We start from the raw sequence: 22,154 nt of genomic DNA, 5'->3' as shown, positions 1-22,154 counted from the left end.
TCCTGACTAGTCTCCCAGTTCCTGCTGCTGAAAAACATCCCCACAGCATGATGCTGCCAACACCAGGCTTTACTGAAGGGATGGTGTTGTCCAGGTGGTGAGCGGTGACTGGTTTCCTCCAGACATGACACTTGGCATCCAGGCCAAAGAGTTCAATCTTTGTTTCATCAGACCATTCATCTCATTATCTGAGAGTCCTTCAGGTGGCTGTCATGTGCCTTTTACTGAGGAGTGGTTTCCGTCTGGCCACCATACAGGCCTGATTGCTGGAGTGGTACAGAGATGTTCCTCTGGAAGGTTCTCCCCTCTCCACAGAGTGATCATCTAGTTCTTGGTCACCTCTCTGACTAAGGCCCTTCTCTCTTGATTGCTCAGTTTGGTCGACCCACTCTAGGAAGAGTCCTGGTGGTTCCAAACTTCTTCCATTTACAGATGATGGAGGCAACTGTGCTCACTGGGACCTTCAATGCTGAAGAAAGTTTTCTATTACCTTCCCCAGATCTGTGCCTCGATAAAATCCTGTCCCTGAGGGTCTAAAGACAATTCCTTGGCCTTCATGTCTTGGTTTGTGCTCGGACATGCTGTTTACTGTGGGACCTTTAAATAGACAGGTGTGCTTTTCCAAATCATGTCCAATCGACTGAATGTCCCACAGGTGGACTTCAGTCAAGTTGTAGAAACATGTCAAGGATGATCAGTGGAAACCAGATGCACCAGAGCTCAATGATTTGTTTTCGTTTTTTATTTTTAATGAATTTGCAAAGATTTCAAACAAACTTTTTTCAGATTGTCATTTCAGGTTACTGTGTGTAGAACTATGAGGAAATTAATGAATTTGATCCATTTTGGAATAAGAATGTAGCATAATGAAATGTGGAAAAAAGTTAAGTGAATACTTTTAGGATGCACCGTAGTTCTCATCCTGTCTGTTTTCCTCATGTTTAATAGTCAGACAGTGTGTAATCTTGATTACTTATACAGTAATTTTACTACCTTGCTTTATTCGGTTTGCTTGCAACTTAAAGGGTTTTGAGGATTTTATTTCCAAACCAAGGCTCTAAGGTCATGATTCGGGATAATGGGCCATACAGAAGCGATGGTTTGCCTCATATGAGCAGCAGCAACAACATATGCATGTTTATCATTTGAAGGCCTCGGTAAGAAGTTGCCTATTTGTGCACCCTGCAGGCACAAACGTTGAATTTGAAGTCAGAGAAGCTGTGAACATTAAAACCAAATGAGTTACTATGAGCAAACCCTCTAACATTACACACAGTGAGGTCAACTATTACAATTCTAAACAAACCTAATTTAACGGATTAAAATAGGGAGTCAGACCAAACAAATAGTAAAAGAGTTTCTAGCAAACTTGTTCAGCAATTATTGCATCACATGTTGACGTGCGGACGCTGCAGCTTGTTTTTGTTAACACCTTTTTTTGCAGCAACACCTGAGAGGAGGCGATGGCATCATCCGACACCGCTCCATGCAGGTGTGAACAGCTAATGGACTCACAAGGTTGTTCAGAGGCAAATTATGCCTCAGAGGAGTAAACTGTGTGCGTGTGTGTGTGTGTGTGTGTGTGTGTGTTAAGGATCTGCTAATGGCCACAATACACCGGCGAGTTTCAGAGGTAATGTACAACAAAAGGTCATTTTCCCCAAACGCTGATCTCTGGAGAGTTGAGTTCATCTGCATTAGTTAAGTTCCTCACAGCACTAACATTAACTTTATCTCTTACACTCTCACGTTCAGTTGAAAGTTTTCTTTTTCCTGTCAGAAAGTGCTTGTTTGCATTTTAATCTTCAGAGGGAGCAGCTGCCTCTGCCCTGTATCAGTATGTTAAAAAAGCAAACAAGTGAAATGGTGATGCACAGAATTACACTGCGGCTTAAGGTGGAGAATCAACCTCACATAATATTTATTTCCACAGGAAATGTAACTTTAGAAGGAATCAAATGTTTGACATTCATGGCTGTTTCATAAACAAAGATGCAGCGTGATGTTCTGTGCTGCAGCCGTTCACTCGTCACACTTCACGGATGCATCGGGAGGTTTTCTCCGGGACTGGATCCGCGCACATTTTGGACACTTCTTTCCCGCAAAGCAGTTTTTGTGAAAACAGGTCCTACACGCTGTGAAAAGAGAAGTAACGTTTACACGGGCAATGGTTTCTGTGGTCACATGCACAACAAGCAAAAACAGGAAGTGAATTAGGTCAGTCTGCTGCAGCCTCATGGTGATATTTACTCTGGTGAATGTGAAAAGAATAAAAGTCAGAAACCAGCTTCCGTTAAGCATGATGTGATGTCTGTTCGCTTCCTACACGTCTGGCTGGTTTGAAGGGGATTTGTTGGTGCTCACCTGGACAGCGCTTGCATACGTCAGTTTGAAAAGGGAAGATGATGTCTCGCTCTCGGCAGAACTCGCAGATAAAACCTCGAGCCTGACACAGCTGCGATGAACAGGTCAGAGAAGGTGGGAAAATTAGTGATGCAGAGACGTGTGCTGCAGCATTGCTGAGGAGTTTTCATGCAAAAATTAACAACCCTCAAAGTTAAGTCTAATGCAATGACGTCATAATCTCTGAGCTGCTTTTGTTTTACACTTTTTCTCTCTTGCTCCATTCAAATGTTGCTTTAGCTTTGTTGTTTGATTTTTTTTGGGCCGTGACAATAATCACACAGTCACAATCTGCGGACTTTCAGTGTTTTGTATCATGTGGACGCTGCCGTCCTGAATTGGAAATGTCTTGTCGTCCTCACCTTGCAGTTTTCAACGTGATCGATGGCCACGTTCACCACCGCCCTGGCTTGCACCACAAGCTGACCCTTCTTCACCCTAAAGAGGTCATCCATAGAAAAGACATGCGGCTGCTCCGTGAGGTGAGCGGGCAGCTGCTCAAACTCCGTCATCACGCTGCGACACAACCACAGGTTTAGCAGATTGAAAGAAACAGTGTTAGTCCATGTTCACAGACTGTAGAGGCTCATTGTTGTGTTTACCTTCCAGATAACCTGCAGGCTTTCAGCAGCTTCCTGATGCCCTGCAGCTGTTCCTGCAGCTCCTGAAGGAAGGAAGCTCATAAAGTTAACATTCAAGAGTCAAACAACTTTTCTAATTCAGGAGGGAAAATTCCAATGCAAGTAGTGACGAATTTCAGTGTTTTAGTCCAACTTGTAAGAGAAATCAACGAAAATCTATGTGTCCAAACAGACAAAGCAAACAAAGAAAGAAATACTGACAAAGTTGACAATGCAGTAGTACTACTGGCCACTGTCAATCCGGACTCGGGACAATGTGGGTTTAAATAAAAGGTGATAAATATAACAAAACCCAGTAGTTTTACACAATGTGTGTGTATGTGTCAGTGTGCACGTGTTTAGGCTTCCTGCAATTAAACAGTTCGAAAACCATCCTGGTCCACACCCCAGATCAGGTCCAGTCATCTCTCATAAACACCTTCACCTCTGGACAGCAAAACTCTCATCTACAGTTGCCAACGTTGGTGTGAGTCAGGACCCTCACCTAACGTTTCATAACCACATTAAATCATTTTTTCCATCTCAAAAGCATCTCTAAACTCTGTGCCAGTCTCACTCTATCGGATGCAGAAAGCCCGTCCATGCCTTTGACTCCTCCACGCTTCACCATTGCATCGGGATCCCTGGCAAAAACTTACCAAAAGCTCCAGCACGTACAAAACGGTGCTGCCAGGATCCTGATGACGTGCGTAAACATCAGCATATCAGTCCTATCCACACATCCCTTCACTGCCTCCCGCTCTCCTCCAGAATTCAATTTGAAATTGCATAATAACAAATCAGTGCAAGCACCAACCTCCTTCATACCCGCAGAACTAAGTTATGAACTATGGGAGATCTACTTTCTGCTCAGCACGTCCCCACGCTGAACATTTGAAGGACCCACAGACTGAGGCTGCTTTTAAAGTCAATCTTTTAAAAGTCAACTGCTCCTTGATTGTTTCGAATTAATATATGTTTTTATGCTTCTTTTTCCGGTAGCACTTTGAGATTTGTTCTTATATGAAAAGTCCATTATAAATTAAATATATTATTAATAATATAGGCATGTGCACAGAGTTTATTCATGGATGCGTGTAAATTAACAATGAATTCAGTACATGAATACATATCTACACATATCATCACTTGTATTTATTTTTTGGACTGTGTAACATGTACACGGGGGAATATTCTCTTCTTATGGTTTCTGTATTGAAAAGAGTCTGAATAATTCCTAAGCTTTCATATCACCAATAGAACGATAATAGAAACTCACCCTGAGCTTGTCCAGCTCTTTCACTCGGCTGTAGAGGGTCTTACCAACACACGTCAGGTCAAACAGAGGCTGATACCAAACTGAATCCAGCAGCTGTTTGGAGAAGTCACTGACAGGCTGCCTGCAGAACAGCAGTGATATTATTATTATTATAAAGTCCAACATCTCTGTGTGTGGTCACAATTGATTCAACCAGTCGCCTGTGAATTCTGTGCAACCTTTAAAACATCACAACATGCACCAGAATTTTTTTTTACATTGTTTTAGAAAAGCTGTTTCAAAATCAGGGATTTGCGTCCATGACAATCTCACAACTGATATTTCTACTGTATTTGAATAATTCAATTTTCTGGTACTTAATTTCTTACCGGCAGTATTTATAATTATAAAATAAAAGTCATGCACAAAACTATGAACCGATTTTATTTGCTGGCTGTTATTGCTTCAAATCCACTAGTTTCACAAGTAGCAGCTGTGTTAATATTTTCATGACACGATAACCATGTGTTAGACGTATTTTGGATAATAGGAATATGCCTTAAAATTAGATGGAATCATGCAGTTTGTAGTGTTTTTTATTACCTGCTAAAGTCCCAGCAGGACAGAACCCGACCAGGAATCACAGCGTCAGAGCCACTGTGGCAGCAGTCACAGAAATACCTGTCAAATGAAGTAGAATTCCGAATTGATAATCCAGTAGATTAATGTAATATTTAGCTTATATAAACAAAGTATACCTGCCGAGGTATTCACAGTACCGCAGTTTCTTGATGTACCCTTAAGTCAGAAGGAGAGAGAGATATTTTTAATTTGACTGACAGTATGTGACATCATTTCACCCAGTTTCTCTTACAGAGTGTGATACTGACACAGGTAACAGCGTTTGTGTTTGAGAGGACCTGCTTGTATGTGACGTCAGCGCCCCCCAGTGGCGCGAATAAGAAGCGCTGCACGTTCTCTGCACCACATTTCACCACAACTGCCTCATTTTGTCACAAACAAAACACAGAAGTCACTACAATCACTCGTCAGATGTAGCTTATGATTTTATGCCGCACTGCACTCTTCTGAAAGTAGTTCAGTAACTGATGCCCTGTTTGTTTGCTGGTTTCTCCTGAGATGTCTTTTCTATTTCTTTTTCTCTGTGGGTGAACTTTTCCTCAGCAGCTCAAAATTAAAAGGAGGGTGCTGACACTCTTATCGTGAGTCACAGTGTTAATGATGCACGATGCTCAGGATCATCTCTACTCACTGGGCTCCACCTTTGTCCCGCATCCTGCACACAGGAAGTGTTGCCGAGCAACCACCTCGCTGCGTCTGGTGGAGGAAACAAACAGTCCACTGTGAACTTTTTGCATCAGTGCTCAGTGTGTTGGAGCCTTGTTCGACGTGATCGTCACCTGTGTGTCGGCTGCACAGTGAAGATGATCTGAAACCGTGGAGGGGCCCAGCTCAGGGATCCTCTCATCCTGGTCCTCAGTCTGATCTCTTCTGTCAGGCTGCCGCCGCTCACCGCCACAGTTCCGGTACCTGGCAACTTAAGACCACAGAGAAAAGAGGGTAAAGTTTATGATCCCTCCAGTGAAACTTACTGAAAGGTTAATTGGCCGTCTGGCGCGGAGCAGCTCAAGCTTTTCTTTTCTGCTTTTCTTGCTGCACATTCAGCCAAATAAATTCACATTGCCTGTTCAAATGGAAACTCGCATCTCTGACCTGCAAGAAATCGCTGCCCCCCATTAGCCTATACCACAGTTACCATGGTTACCAGATGGTAGTGTGTTGAGGTGTGTTCTTCCATGCACAATGGACGTATCCTTAGTTTGTAACAAACATCGTGTCAATCCACAACATTTATGTGGTGTTCAGACCACTGACAGTAACATCCCAAAGCTTCAGCTTCAACACATCTTAACAACCCGCTGAGCAGCAGAGGAAACTAAAATAAAGCAGCAGTTTTTCCTGTAGACCACCAGACTATAAAGCATCAAATTAAATCCTGGACAAGCATGACTTGCCCATGACATATATTAAATGTGACCTCAACAAATTTACTTAAAAATAACCATCAATCATCAAAAACAACAACACAGGTTGTGGTTTTAATAGATCAAGGTATCACAGCTTATGACCACAGTGTGGAAACCAAATCTGGGTGTGTAAGTGTGATTTGTCTGTTGTATTGCTGCTAATTTTATTCATTTGATGGTATATTTGCTGACTGTTTGAGCCCACGGAACCAGCTGGACTCCTCCATTAATGCTGTTTTTCTTACACCAGGACAACGTTTGTGTTATCTCTTGCTTCCTGCAGACACAGTATTTGGGACACGCTGTCATTTCCATCATCATGTCAAACACACTTGGTTGCTGCGTGGTTCTCACCTCCTGAAGCGAACTACGGAGGCTCTGCCGTCCACGGCGAGGTCCACGCGACGGGAGCCAGCTCCTCCTGAACTCCATCACCAGCTGCTGGGCCAGAAACTCCGCACTTTATTAGGGGGAAACCCACAGGTTTACTCAGACATTCCAACAGGACTCGTGTAGATTTAAAGACAAAGACTGTTTCAAACTTACTTTATGAGAGAATCTTGTGTCAGCATAGTGTCTCCTCCATAGTCTACAATTAAAGCATGTTGTTATAATAAGTTTTACAACTAGAAGGAAATTGTTTCTACACAATCATTGATAAATTTTAATGTGATGATTGACTTTATACCACTTGTTTTACGTAGTCTTGAGACTACGTAAAACAATAAGGACAATGTGCAATCGTAGCAACTGGGTTAGTGTTGATGTGAAAATGCATCTGTCGATGTCATCATCGACAGATGTCCTCATACTGGGATTACAAAAGAAAATTTGAAAATGACCAAACGAGAACAAAATACTGCAAAAAATACCAAAAAATGATTTTTAAAAGGCATCATACCAATCACTGTGGTGTCAAAAGAGATGGACTATTACCAGCCAAAATTACTAAACCGAGACAAAACCAAAAAAGAGACAATAAATGATAAATAAAGTGTGATGATAAATGATAAATGTTCTGCACTTTTCTACCTGTTGGTCTCAAAGCACTTTACGCTGCTTCTCATTCACACACTCACACACTGATGGGGGAGCTGCTGTAAAGCTGGGCAACACTCACCGGGAGCAACTAAGTTGGGGTTCAGTGTCTTGCTCAGGGACACTTGACATGTGACCAGAGGAGACGGGGATCGAACCAACAACTGTGGGATTGGAGGATGACTCTACCTTCCTGCTCCACAGTCGCATTGTTGTATCATTAGTACTAGCTAAAGGTCATGGAAATCCTATCTCAGAAGAAAGAGGACACAGGACACAAAGGAATACGTTGACAGTCCACTGAGGAGTTTTACCTTCAAATCCACTGTCATTGGAGAGGACAGAGAAGGACTTGGGTTGATGTTTAATCTCATTCTTTCCTGGCTCCTCCTCCTCTCCTGTGTCCTGTGTGCATTGGTGTGTGTTGTTGCGTGAAGACTCCACGTCTTCACCTGAACACCCAGCCTTGTTATCTTCCTGTGTGCTCTGCAGAGGACAGTCTGCAGAGGTCGTGTCTCTGCGTGTGCACGTCCTGTCATCGGTGGAAGTCTGTTGCTGAGAGGTCAGGGTCCACTTTACACCTTCCAGCACCTCCAGCACCATGTCCACCACAATGAAATGAGCGTTTTCCTGTCAAAGGGATTATTTCAATTGTAATATTTACACAAAGAATGTAGCAATGTAGGAATATTTATTGCTCGTACAAAAATAATCCAGGAGCCTTGTAAACATGTTAAAAAGACTGAAGTCCAAACGAGATCAACCAGGTGCATTTTCTGTGTTAAAGCCACCGAAGAAACTGTGAATGTACCTTTTCCAGCTCACAACTGGTCTTAAAGATGCCTGCAGAGAATTCTGGGACACCACTGCACCTTCTCTCTTCGCTTGTGTTGGAGGAACCTGACAAAACACACACACACACTTCTTTAATTTAAAATTTTTTCTTTTGCGTTTCGGCTTATCCCATAAGTTCAGGGTCACCACAGCAAATCGTAGGTCCGAATGTTGATTTGGCACATTTTTACACCATTATTTATTTCCTGACACAACCCTCCCCAATTTTAAGTGCCCTGCCCAGGGACACTTCGACATGTGATTGGGGAAAGCGGGCACAAACCTCAGACCCTAGTCAGCCACTCTACCAACTGAGCCACTGCTGCCCACTCTGCTGATAAGACAGTACTTCTCCCTAAACAAGTCTGTATGCCACAGGTTACAAAAAAGACTAGCATGCAAGTTAGTTAGCTCAGCTTGAGCCTTTACTGCTGTTTAGAATAAAGCTTTAGCAGATTCTTTCATCTCATTAACCCAGAATATCTGTTCCTGGACCCTGAGCCACCATACATGAACCCATGGGAGGATCTCAGACTGTCCTCCTGTCAAATATGGCTGTGTTGGTTGTTTGGTCAAACAGGCGAAAGTGACCAACATGAACGTGGAGACCTGGGTGGATGCAGGGACTTTTTGACCAGTGACTGGAGTTTGGGTTCAGTGTGAAACCATTTCCTAAGTGACCAAACCCCGACCCCGAACCATTGGGTACCAGTTCGGGGATCTACCCTCTTATCCATCCCATTGCCTTTGATAGAGGAAGGCCACATTCTATCCTGCATCCTGCCAACGTCATTTAGCCATGATGGCCTCTGTTCCTAAACATGGTTGTTCCTTAGCCAAAACCAGCGGGGCTCACTGTTGGGAATGTGCTTTATGTTTGGTTTTGGAGGAAAAGTACTGAGGTGCCTGAGTGAAGTTTGGTCCATTGGTACGAACAAGTAACTCAGCTCAGTCACATGAGGTTAGTTTATCAGTTTCAGAGATCAGCTACTGCGCTGATAAATATTAGCTGTACTGTTGATACAGTACTGTAGCCTTGCTAGTACTAACTTTTACTACTCTACCTTGTGAATGAGGACCACTACAGCTTCTGGGGCTTCGTCCCTGGTGCTCCTCCGCCTGTCCCTGCTGCCCACTGAAGGGGATGTGGAACAGAGACATGAGGAAACTGTTCAGATTAGCTGAGCCAGAGACGCTGCGCTGCTTCTTGTCCTGCAGCAGGGGAGAGCTCTGTTTGGATCCCAGGTCCTCCATACTGCCGACTGCCGGACAACTGTGCTGATGCTGAGACAGAGAACCAGAAGCAGGAGATGGGGAGTCCGAGCTACGAAGAGAAATGATTCACTTTAGTCCCTGTGTCTGACACTGTGAACCTGTAAACCTTCAACCTGCAGCTCCACTTAACTTGATGGAGGTTTGCAGTTTTGAGGTTTCAGCTCATTGTGTCTCTTTGAAAGATCCCAGGTTTGACGAAATGTCAAATATTCATAGTAGGAAAGAAAAACAAGTTCAAAACGTTTACGCCCAAACAGAGGAGGGTGTCAGAAAATGTCGGCACATTGTTTGAATGTTAAAGTTTCAGTCAGAAGTGTAAAAACAAACAGTAATGTGTGAGGATGAAGTGACAGCTGGACAGTTGAGTCAGTATTTGAGAGATGAGACAATGTGCCCATTACACTAAAGGGAAAGGAGATAACACATGTGTGGTTGTGTTACTGGCAAGACATTAAATTTCCCCCGTCCACAGACGGCCACAACTTTCAGGACACAAACCACAGAGAATCACAAGCATCACAAATTCTGGAAAGTCCAACGGCACCACTCTGTGTTACATACACTGAGTTCAAGGTTTTACTGTGGCAGCACCAAGGATGTGAAGTGACTAAGTACACTTACCTAAAAACTGTACTTAAGGACAACAGTATCATTTGGAGGCTACTAATAGCAATAGCAGTTGTAGTATTACATTCCATTACATTGAGTTCAATAGACACAATAAAATGTGATTAGTGACGTATATGATTCGTGCATCATGAGCTACATGAGAGCAGAGTGGGAGAAATTATTTCAATAATTATTAAGTGGAGTAGCTCCTCGCTTTTGTGTTCCACACTCTATTGCATTACAGAATATCAATATTCTAACTTTAGTCAGCAATGTTTTATATATTATTTTGTGAAATTCTTTCTTACATTTTTTACATAATATAGTGTTTTATAGTTTCCCAGCGTGTCTATAGTGAATATTTCTATATGAACATGCAGTAGATTTTTACACTATATACTGTACTATCAATATATAATATAATATAATAATATTCTTCTCTTTTATAAAAACTTTAAATACTTCATCTCCTCATTTACATATTTTCTCATTTCTCCTGTTGTTCTCCTTTCTTATTTTGTGCTAAATGTTGACATGGTGGTTACTGTACTTTTTAACATTATAGCGATAGATCATATTTCATCATCTGTTTCTCACAAATGATGATTTCTGTGAGCACATGTAAGCTACCTCCTGAAGCATAAGTGTGGGTGGACAAATACTTGATGAAATTTCAGTGTGTTTGTGTGATAACAATCTAATCAGCACATTCATGATAATAGTGTCAAACATATTTTCACAGCAAATCACATGAAAACAGAAGGAAGTTAATCTCTCGTGCATGTACTTGCCTCGATGTACTCGTCGTGTCTGTTCCCCCACCGTGCCAGGAAAGCGGTCTCTGGCGTCTGGAGATGACCGGACTGCTCCTGGGAAGGTGGAACCTTTCATTGTCGGGGTGCAGAAGAGACGGGTCCTCCTGGCTCCCGTCGTTCAGTTTTCTCTCTCCCTTGATCTTATCACCCGCTCCCCCATCGCTGTGGCTGTCAGCGCTGTGTAAAGCAGAGCTGGATCGTGGCTTCAGCTGGGACTGACGGGAACATACGAAGGCCCTTGGACAAGTCCTCGTTACTGACTTTGGTCGTTGGCATTGACGGGAAAATGCAGCTTCTTCTCTAGCGGTTTCTGGTGCTGACAGGAGGAGAAGTGGGATGGATCCTGACCCAGCTGCTTGGTGGTTGTTCTGAGGAAAGTCACTTGGAGGAGCTTATAGAGACAAGGACAAGGAAGGACAAGGTCAACGGTGTCAAGCTGTTTTTTAACTTCACAGCAGCAGGTGTTTTTACAGGTGTTGCAGACCTAAATATTCCTCAGAGCTCTGCGAACATGTGCTGAATCTTACCTGATGCTGGCTGAGCTGTATTTACAGGTGTCAGTGACTCTGCAGAGTCCACACACCACTTGACAACTCTGGTTGTGCCCACAGAGGAGGACATGCCCCTGCAGCTCCCCCTCTGCACAGACAAGGACAGACAAAGTTTCCTGTGTTGCAACTGTGCTTCCTGGGGAGTGAATGAACAGCTTTTGGCAATGAGCAAAGACTTTAACACCTCAGTGGATACGAGATCATCCGAAAGTGTCTGTACGAAATTAAATTAGTGCTGATTTGTTGTCAGTAGCATTAGCAATATGTTGATATCTGTGACCTTTAGAACTTGCTTGTTGTTCTTGCAGGAGGCTGATCAGGATCATAAAAATACTTTCAGGCCCTTGAAAGTGTCACGTCTGACGATTACATTAAGACTGAATGTGACAGAAGAGACCAGAGTCCATTTGCACTGGAATGACTCATATGAAGCTGCTTTAGAGAAATTAAATGGAGGTTATTTAGCTTTCGGAGTTTGACGGTTACACCTTTCCAAATCTGGAACTCACAGTGTTTAGCAACACACAATCACAGGCATTTGTCAAGAAATGTGGCGTCACACACACACTTGTGCAAGCCAGTATTATAAAGGTATTAGTGCTGCTTTCAAATCAATCACAAACGTTATCAAAGCTGCTAACATCACAGGAAATACACTAAATACAGAAATACCTTTCAGAGGCCAAAAGGTTCCTCCATCTGAAGTCTTTATAAGCTCAATATGTAACTATTAGACAGTTGTATAGACTGTGTTAAATGTAAAATAAGAAAAGTGCAGCAGGATTAGAAATACATGTAAAATACTTCAGATGAAATCTTAAACATGGCCTTTTTTTTTTTTTTAAGAAGGAAACAGTGCTAAAATGGCTGACATGTTCTGGCAGGTTGGCCCACAGTCGAGGGGCCCAATCTTAAACTTCTGCTTTTGTTAACCTCAACCTGGGACACTTGCCTACTAGGGGAATTCAGTTGGCACCTTTAATTCTTAGAAAATCTCTAAAAATCATGTCTGAGTGCAGCAGGTGGAAGCTGCTGAAAAAGGAGCATGGAATAAAACATCCAATTAGAGCAAACGGCACAATTTTTACCTCCTAATGTATTTTTATTATTGCAGGCATTTTACTGAATCTCCTCTGTTATCCAGACGATTAGAGTCATTTACTAAGGACTAACAGCTACGATTATTTGATGTATTATTTATTAGTGATTAAGTCCTGTGGGCAAAAATGAGGTATTATAAACAAACAATGCGCATTCATACATGTGATGGGCATTGATACTGAATACAACTACGACAAAAAAGAGTTTTACATTAAAGACTTGCTTTGCCCCAGAATGTGCAGAGTTATAATCAGCCACCTACATTAAAGTAGATATAAATGTAAATATGAACTTCTGGTTTTAAGTGGCTGTTCCACTTCAAACGCACAGCGGAGCTTCCTGTGTGAGTGCAGAAGCCGTCTATTATTATGACTGATAGTGACTTGAAATATAAATGTCCCATTTTTGTCGGAGCCCCAGAAAGCAGAGAAGAACTGAACAGAATAAAAATTGTACGATACATGTTCATTAAACAAATCAAGCTACTCACCATTTTGTAGAAGCACAAACTGAGCCTGTCAGAGGCCAAAGAAAACCGAACGGCGCCTTCGTCCACCAAAAAACTGTCAGTGAGAAAGGAGGAGTTGTTTATCAGCACTTCCTGTATTTAACAGTGGTTTCTACTTTCTGTGGCAGCAGCGTTTCTCCTGAGAACTGAGAAAACTACCAGTTTATGATGACTGTTGTACTCAGTCATTAGAAATGGAAGGAATGTGATGTCACTCTGAAAATCCTCGGCCTTCTTCCTCTTTACCTTTTTGATTTATTCTGCACCAATCTGTGCTTTTAATTTGGGGCCACTTTTCAAACTTCTTACATTCAAATTATGAATTTCCTCCTCTAGACAAAAGTACAGTTTTGTTTTCTAAATACTAAGAAAAATTGCATTACATTAAATAAGAGTGAATGAAGAGTGAAGCTAGCGATTAGAACAGTGATAAGAAGGACTGGGTTTTCCCTTACACCTACAGTATTACAGAGAAAGCAACAGCACGACTCACATGTTTAAAGGTTATGTTGGTGCAGCCTAAACAGTTACCATAGATACAACAGCATAAGCCTTTAACATATTCAGACACATTCGCCACAAAGCACCGCGGTGGACCGAAGCCTGACCGAAGCCTGTGACAACAGCTGGCAGCTGCTGGAGGAGAAAGAGGAAGTTTTGCACAGAGCTAAAGCATCACTGGGTTTGATTTACAGGAGAAAAAGTACAAGCAGCTCAGACTCACTAGTTCTGAAGAATAAAATGATGATGCACGAAAAACTGCCTCACAAAAAAAAAACAGGCCTCTGGGACAGTGTGAAAGACCTGCACACTCCATGTTTGTTGGGAGTCTCTGAGTCTAACTGTGGTGGTTTCTGGTCTCTTTTAGTCTCTTTGTGGTTGATTTATGTCTTTGTAGGTCTCTGTGTCTGTGAGTTACCTCCCTTTGATGTTGCTTTGAGTCTCTAAACTTTGAATCTTATATTGGTGGTTGTGGGGGTGTTTGGTGTATCTTTGAGTCTCGTCTCAGTAGTTCTGTGTCTCTTTGTAGTTGTTTTGATCTCTCTTTGAGATTCTCTGTCTTTCTTAAGTCTATTAGTGATTGCTTGGAATCACTTTGAGGATCTTTGCTGTTATTTTGAGCCTCTGAGCCTCTTTGTGGTCACTTTATCTCTGTAGGTGTTTTGATGCTCTTTGATTTGTGGTCTAGTTGTGGTTGTTTTATTTTGCATCCCTGTATGATTTTTTTCAAATCGCTAGTCTTGTAATAATTTTAAATGTCTTTACTTTGCAGGCATTTTATGGAAAATTACAATTTTATAAATGTTAATAATAAATCAATCAATAAATGTTGTGACAAGTACGTAAGCACAAGTGTTTGTTGGCACGCAAGCCCTAATCAGTGATCAGCACAGTGGTAAATCTGCTGATGCAAGCTTGTTATGTAATCAGTTGAGTCAGCGCTCCTGCTGCCCAGTGGAACTCACACACTGACACGCGCGCCCACACACACACACACACACACACACGCCAGCGTGATACATGGACATCAAAAGGCAGTAAATAAGGCCTTTTACCTGCAGCACAAAGCAGTGTCTGTGTCTGCTCACAGAGCTGAATCCAGGCCTGCTCCCTGCTTATTCTCCAGGGTTTTATTTATTTTCATTATATAGCTTCATTTTATTTTATTTTTTACAGTTTTCTGTCGGAGAAGAATTGTCACACTGCAACCAACAATTATCATTACAAATCGAAGTAAATTGACAGGAAATAGTGAATATTTACCAGCATGAAGCTCATGTTTCTGATGTCAGTGTATAAAGAAATACTGCAAGCAACTGTTGATTGAATGATGCCTCATGGTGATGGTTGATTTGAACACTAGTTGATTGATTTACTAGAAACGGATGTTTACACTGAAAGTCCACAGGAATCCAACTTCAATGTCTACTGAAGTGATTCCATGAGAATACAGATATTATGCAGTATTACAGTATATTTCTCATGCAACGCACCGGAAGCTTCACTAAAGCTCAAACATTTTACTCCTGTTCGGTTCACACTGTTTCCATCCAGCAGATGTCGCTCTCCACTCACTTTTCCCCGCTGCTTTAGTTTCGCTGCAAAGCCCCCTGCGCAGCCGCAGTGAGGACATGTGTGAAGTCAGAGATGACGCAGCGCACACCGGAAACGTAGCGGGCTTGTTTCCAAAATTAAAGGTAATGCGGTTTAACAGTTTTACAATTAAGCAGGTTTTCTAATTGAGCTTATTAATGGTACCAATGAGTGCTGCTAGAATAATTTCGAATTCTTAATCACTATTTTGTGACTCTTGCTGATGCTCCACGCATTGTTTACACGGTTTATTAAGTGAGCGTTGCTGCCATTTAAATGAGACACTTTCTGCAGTTCTTTCATTAAAAAAACCTTTCTGAGAATTAGCAAACAATTAGCATTAAGAATCAAAAACCGAATTAGAGTTTGCATGCTGAGAAATAAGTAAATGCGTTCACATTTCTACTTCACTACATTATTTTTACTTTGATTTTTTTACTCAGTTTCGAAGTAACAGCCTCATACAAAATATAACCAACAAAAATCACATTTTATTCCCATAGATTAAGATGAGGCTTTATTAGTACCTGAGGGGAATTTCTAAATTCAAAATGTCACATTTTGAAAAACATCTACATTGATTTATTTATCAACGTAGTACACTGAGAGCGTCTTATTGTGAAGGTTGGCACCCGGATGTCGCACCACTCTCTTATTTCTGCCGCCTGTCGCGCCGTGCAGACAGAAAGCCAGACGCAGGGGCTAGAGCGGAGAAGGAAGCCGGACGCACGGCACGGCACGCCTGACAGCTCGGTGTTCCGCTGACTGGACGTTAGCTTACCCCGTGCTCTGTCTCTGTTCCACGGATATAACCGACACACCCGTAGCGGAGAAGGGGGGAACACTATGGCGACGTTGGGACCCGAGTCGGCTCGTCCCCCGCTTTCCCAGCTCGGTTCTCCTGCGTCGAACCACACGCACATCGGCAGCGCCAACCTGCCTCCCAACCGGGGCTTGGAGCGGGCGCTGGAGGAGGCGGTGGCCAGCGGAGTCCTCAACCTCAGTTCCCGAAAACTGAAGGAGTTCCCGCGGACAGCCGAGAACCACGACCTGACGGACACAGTGGAGGCAGGTAGGGGTCCCTCTGGCATCTCCCCCCCGGTTCACCTCCAAGCTGGGCGGTAACGCTCAGTGACCGTTGTACTTTATTTATAGCGCTGGCATTTCCGTTACCACTTCAAAAGTGAGTTCATGAAGCCGCCCAGGGAATCGAACCCACGACCCTGTTGGTGGTGCTGCAGTGGATTCCTGGCCCAGTGGGTCATTTGTGTGGCAGCGGGTGCTCAATTATTGTAGTGTATGACGGTACTGTAAAGATGGGCAACAGCCTCAGCTGGCAGGACACATGGGTTTGTCTTCAGGAGTTTGTGCAGAGCTGCAGTGAAAGTGTGTATTGAGATGTTTACGGTGGGTCGACTGCTCTGTGGGCCTGCACTGGAATTCCCCACCGCTTCCTCTGAATCCATTTAGACGTATAAACAGGCACGGACAGCAGGCCGAGCGCAGAGCGACTGGATTTGGGCTGTTTACATCACGTCCGCAGTGGAGCGTGAGGGGTAAAAACTACAGATTGTTGTTGGAGGAGGCTGGATTAGAGTGAACCCACCGCAGAACCACTGGCAGACCTCTGTAAGGCTGTGTACAGGCCGATTAAAGCTATTCTCATTTGTCATGGACTGTTGGGTTCATGAACACACATCTTGTGTGGTTCGAGGGAAGGTCCTGAGTTTGAACCTGTTTGCAGTTTGCATGTAGGAATCTCCCGATAGCACTTTTTGACTGGGTACAGGTATTTATACATCTGAGCACCGATACGACAACTACACAGTTTTGCTTCTACAATGAGCTGCTGAACATTAAAATCCTGGTCAGTCCATTGATTCTCGCTCGTTCTTCGCCCAAAGCAAATATGGCGACTTTTGGACAAACAAAGCATAGATTTATGGTGAGATCATGGACTGTAGAGTCTACACAGGAGTATGAAGGGAAAATATCTTCAGGTGCTGTTCTAGTTACTATATATAACCCTTGTTGTTCCTGATGTCACTCGCAAGTATTAAACGTTGAGTTTAATATTTGAGAAACTTGAGTAACTACATCTAAAGACTTTAGCACAGCAGAGTTTGTATTTAGCTTTACTTTTGTCCACATCAATTATCTCAAAACTGCTCCAAACCGGACGTTTTTCCTCCTCCACTTACCTGTTGAGGTGATTGTGGTATTGAATGCAGTATCAAAGTCATATGAGTGTAAGTACTAGTACGCAAAGGCACGATCAGGCTTTATGCCCGATAACATTGCAGCAGGTAGACGTGAATTTCGTGCTAAAAATGAGCAGAAAATCGAGACCTTATCTTGTAATTACGAGATAAAGATCTCGTAATTACCGAGCTCATATTTATGATTTTCGTTTCTCGTAATTACGAGATATGGGACTCTCAGAACCTGCCTTAGATAAATCAGGTTTTTAGGATGTCCTCAGTATCTCAGTAGTTTTGTTGAAGTATTCAATACTTCCAAAACTCTATAGTTATACAGAACTTTAGAGTATAAAGCGAGATTCAATTTGCAGCCGACAGTGTGACTCTTCGTAGTCATGGCAACAGGACACTTCCTGTTTCCTGGAGAAGTTGGTAGAAAACAAAACACGGGAATTGATATTTAAGATCACATTCAGCAAGTCTTTGAATCACCTATATAAAATTGAGAATAAAGAATTAAATGATATTACCATAAACCATGATGCCATTGTCGTCTCAAATCGATAACCACTAAGATTTCTACACATCTTGATCTGTGGATCTTTAAGACTTATTAAACATCCAATGTCAAAAGTGCTGTGAGAAGAGAATCAGGAATTGTTATGTTGCCAAACATCATAACTACCATTAATGTGACATAAACATTTTTAATATGTTTTTGTCCAGAGAGAAGATCACTTACATTAAAATCATCTGTATGAACAGGAAGACTGACAATAGCAAGTGGGAGCTGCCTCAGGGATCACATGGACATTGGACAGTTGTTTTACTTAATAGAAAGGAGTCAAACTTAAAGTCACACTGACTGACAGAAACTCGTTGATTGGTCTCTGAGCTCCACACTGGGCGACAGCAGGTCCAGCAGCACGAACAGATAATTATGAGTGTTATTAATAAAGCCTGCAGCTGGAGCATGTTATAACAACATTGAGTCTGTCATGCTGTAGCATGTGGGCAGGACACAAACTCAACCAATCAACTAATGTCACTAAAACCAGTCTGCGTTGCTTATCGGAGGTCAGCGGGTCTGTTTTGTGCGCCCGTGTGTGTGAATGCTAACTTGTCTTACAAACCATTAAGCAGCGTTTGGATTTATTGATGATTCTTCGAAGCATATTTAGCATCTGCTGCAACGTCTTGTGTGGTTTATCTCTTTTTCTATGGGTGAAAGGAAACTGAACCAAAAGGAAATCAAGGTCACCGACTGGTCCACTGATTCAGACAAGAGCAAATGATCTACAGGTTTAAAAAAAGGTCAAATGAAACCGAGCTCATCTAATCTGCAGCAAACAGATTTGGTGTGAGAGGCTCCTCATTTTCCTGGGGGCACTGGTAAACCCCTCCTACAATTCATAAACAGATGTGAATTTTAATTGTCGATGACTTTATTGGAAGCAGCGCCATCCGTCATTACTTTGGTGACGAGGTCGAGCAGCCACTGTTTCCCGTCCTCGTATAAATGGTAAATGTTCTGCACTTTTCTACCTATCGGCACTCAAAGCACTTTACACTGATCTTATTCACCCATTCACACTCACAATCACACACACTCACACACAGAAATCTGTGACAGTTGGTGGAAACGGTGCTTAAGTGTGAACCGTCCAGTCTTCAAAAGTGTTAGCTAGTCTTCAAGTGTGTCTTCATTATTGTTTGGACCAGCAGTGTCCGCTAGTGTCTCTCATCAGCTTAACTGATGAGGATTTTACTGTACAGCAACTCATCCTATAATCACAACAGTTTAGTACTTGTACTGGTGTTCAGTATTTGCAAGTACTAATTTTAATTAAATGTACTTAGTCTGGGAAAAAGTGTTATTAGGACCCATCCAGAAACCAGATTTTCACATATGTATAGTTGTATAAAACACTGTGCTGAGAACATGTTCATGAAAGAACGACCTTCACTCATAAGGTGATGAACGTGTTGGTGTGATGGTAGTAAACAGCGGCCTGTTGCTTCTCCACTGGTGAAGACAGATTCGTCTCTGATCATACAAGAACTGTGGTCAACCCCCCCATGAAATGAAATTAGAAGAGTGGAGAGTGAGTCAGTGTGATGTGGCGAACACACACAGACACACACACAGCCTCATGTCAGCAACCACATGAACCTCGGCAGCTACAAACTTCCTCCCAACAACACCTTCTCTCACTAAGAGCTCTGTTAGAGCTGGAAATCTACCAAGTAGTCTGCAGGAGGATTTGTCCACACGACAACGTCACACATCAACGCAACAGCATGTTCATTTGTTTAGATACCAGTTAGCATGGATGGCTGATGTGACCACAGAAAAATGTGGCATAAATGTGGCTTCAGATATGAACAGAAAATGACAAGGCTTAGCTCAATGCATGTGGGAAGCTGACTAGCTGCGAGTCTGCTGCACATTAAATCTGACCAAACATTTAAAGCAGTGCAGCATCGAACTCTTAACCTCGTTCAGGACTGTTTCCTTACTGCCTAGGACCCGGTCCTAGTCAATCTCAAGAAACGAACAGTAATCACCTCTGTGCTTCACAGAACCAATGTTTGCAAAACCAACCTCTAAGTCAACACTGGTAAAGTCTTTTTCTCCTGTGAAAGTAGAACAAGATGTTCAAAAACACATCCAGTGAAGCAAAAATCTTACCTTTGTTTAGCCGCAGCTTCTTCTCCTAATCCGTGCAGCTTTGCTCACTACTGACCTGTGTGGCCTGGCGGGGAGGGTACCCCATATGTGGAGGCAATAAACAAACCTGCACCACAATGAGGAACAGGAACAAGTGTAAAAGAAAAGACACTTTTTGGAATCGGAATTAATACATTTCAAACAAAACCCAACTAGCTTTAGCCACTGAGACGGCTGAGACTGTACAATGTCCATACTTTTTTGAAAATGCTGTTTTGAAAATTTCCTTTTAACTGGACATAAAAGGAATCTGCAATCATTTCAATACCTCAGTTATCACTCACTTTTCAAGAGAAACTCCTCAGAATTTCAGATTTCATGCTTTGTCACGTTTAAAACTAATAAGTAGTTTAGTTAATTACAAAATTGTTAATAAATCGCTGATGTGCAGAGACTAAACTTCAGTGTTGGCTTTATAAGTGCAGAACATTTAGTCTTCACAGAACATCTTATGGTTTGGACTCTTCACACTGAACATGATATTTGGACACTTTTGCCCTGACACCCTGTAGGAAACCTGATGATGACTTATTGCCTGTTGTGGGGATTTTTTTTTAAAGGTGAATGGTCCAGTAGCAAAAATGTGAAGGTAGGTGATTTCCAAACCAAACCAACCGGTCAGTCTGCTCTCAGTGCAATCTACGGCAACTGCCAAACGGTGTGTGTGTGTGTGTGTGTGTGTGCACGAGCATAAACATGATATTTAGTTGCGAGGAATAAGTGTGTTTAGTTTGAACTGCTGTAGTGTTTTACTGACTGGAGCTGCAACAATGGGTTTAGTGATTCAAAGAACCACTCTTCTGGTGAACAGAGACAATTAAGGACATTAGTGTTTAAATCCCAGCGCAGAAACCAGCAATGACTGTCGAAATATATGTGTATATAAACTGTGTACTTACCCACCAGTGCATCCATGGAAACCCCCACAATATCTTAAAGAACTCCTCACACCACAGTCCACAACAAGACACCTTCGCTCTGTCCCTGCAGGACCAAACTGCACACAATGGGGGATTGAGCTTTCTCGGCAGACGCTCCGCAGCTTTGGGACCCCTTGCCCGAGAACTTGAGGGCACCACAGTGTGATTGTGTCAAACCTTCTTAATAGGATTTGAAGAAGTTCAGCTGGTGCCATAAAAGTATCAAACATTCCAAATGTTTTCCAGTTCCTCTGAGGGGCAGTGGCTCAGTTAGTAGAGTGGCCACCTGCTGACCATAGGGTTGGAGGTTCACACCCCGCTCCTCCTGACTTCATGTCGAAATGTCCCTGTGCAAGACACAGAACTCCCAACAGCCCATCCCCATCCCCTCCCCAGCCATGCAGTGCCAGTCCCAAGCTTGGTAGAATTTGGGGAGGGTTGCATCAGGAAGGGCACCCGGTGAAAAAACGGTAAAAATCAAGATTATCCACTGCGGTGACCCTGAACTCACAGGACAAACCGAAAGGCCGAAAAGATAATAATAATTCAGATTCCTGTGACTGAACATTGTTGATGTGACCTTTGTGTTTGTGTTTAATCAGTTTCACTCTTAGTGGCGGAACTGTTTTGCTTTCTGTCACTGCTACAGACACTGATACTTGGACATGGAAGAATAACAGTAAACCACTCTGTTGTTTTCAGTTCTGTTCTGCAGTACAGAAAATAACATACTGCCTATTAACACTTTATATCGGTGGGTTTAGTGTGTGTGCGTGTGTGCACGTGTTCATTAGCACAATAGCAGCCTGCTTCCCACCACTTCCCAGCTCTAGACTGCACACACACATACAGAGATTACATAAGATTACATGTTTGTGCTTCATATTAAAACCATCTGTGACGTGTTTTTAGTTTTTCCTGACCTCCATCTCTGCTCGCATCAGACCCACAAATCCAGATAAAAATAGACCTGCAGTAAAATTCAAACCAGTCTGCTTTTTTTTCCTGTCCTCCCACTCGTTTACATTCTTTCTGTCCTTCCCTCTTAACCCCATTTTTTTTGTTTCCTAGTTTAGTTTATGAAATGTTCATTATCTCTAATGAGCATGTGACATGTTCCCATTTCTGTGTTTTTTTCTTTTACAGTG

The 22,154-nt window shown here is 42.6% G+C and overlaps 2 protein-coding genes across 9 annotated transcripts in view; one reads left to right on the top strand and one right to left on the bottom strand.

The window, feature by feature from the left end:
• Nucleotides 1–1,891: 1,891 nt before the first annotated feature.
• rubcnl (rubicon like autophagy enhancer) lies at nucleotides 1,892–13,217 on the bottom strand. Of its 2 annotated transcripts, none has more exons than XM_067516854.1 (17): nucleotides 13,043–13,217; nucleotides 11,428–11,587; nucleotides 10,877–11,291; nucleotides 9,266–9,525; nucleotides 8,179–8,267; nucleotides 7,682–7,997; nucleotides 6,876–6,918; nucleotides 6,684–6,789; nucleotides 5,703–5,839; nucleotides 5,555–5,619; nucleotides 5,040–5,079; nucleotides 4,885–4,962; nucleotides 4,303–4,423; nucleotides 3,006–3,067; nucleotides 2,766–2,919; nucleotides 2,365–2,455; nucleotides 1,892–2,135 (listed from the first exon to the last, which is right to left on the bottom strand). In XM_067516854.1, the coding sequence occupies exons 1-17, from the start codon at nucleotides 13,043–13,045 to the stop codon at nucleotides 2,023–2,025; spliced, it is 2,253 nt and encodes a 750-aa protein (XP_067372955.1). In that variant the 5' UTR covers nucleotides 13,046–13,217; the 3' UTR covers nucleotides 1,892–2,022. The 2 variants fall into 2 exon arrangements, with proteins under 2 accessions (XP_067372955.1, XP_067372956.1); XM_067516855.1 differs by having other exon boundaries at nucleotides 11,428–11,539; nucleotides 13,043–13,216.
• Nucleotides 13,218–15,804: 2,587 nt separating this feature from the next.
• lrch1 (leucine-rich repeats and calponin homology (CH) domain containing 1) overlaps nucleotides 15,805–22,154 on the top strand; it is a 65,522-nt gene continuing 59,172 nt past the window's right edge. For 3 of the 7 annotated variants that reach the window (XR_010915135.1, XM_067515162.1, XM_067515160.1), the window contains exon 1: nucleotides 15,805–16,226. Coding sequence is in view for 6 of the 7 variants with exons in the window: in XM_067515162.1 (XP_067371263.1) it covers nucleotides 16,001–16,226 (226 nt within the window). In the remaining variant the exon portion in view is untranslated. The remainder of the gene's footprint in view (nucleotides 16,227–22,154) is intronic. The other 4 variants (XM_067515166.1, XM_067515163.1, XM_067515161.1 and 1 more) reach the window with 2 other exon arrangements.

The sequence above is a fragment of the Channa argus genome, chromosome 9 (assembly GCF_033026475.1).
Source record: "Channa argus isolate prfri chromosome 9, Channa argus male v1.0, whole genome shotgun sequence".
NCBI classification, from domain to species: Eukaryota; Metazoa; Chordata; class Actinopteri; order Anabantiformes; family Channidae; genus Channa; species Channa argus.
The sequence above is the reverse complement of the archived record's forward strand: the minus strand, read 5'-3'. Positions and strand labels throughout refer to the sequence as shown.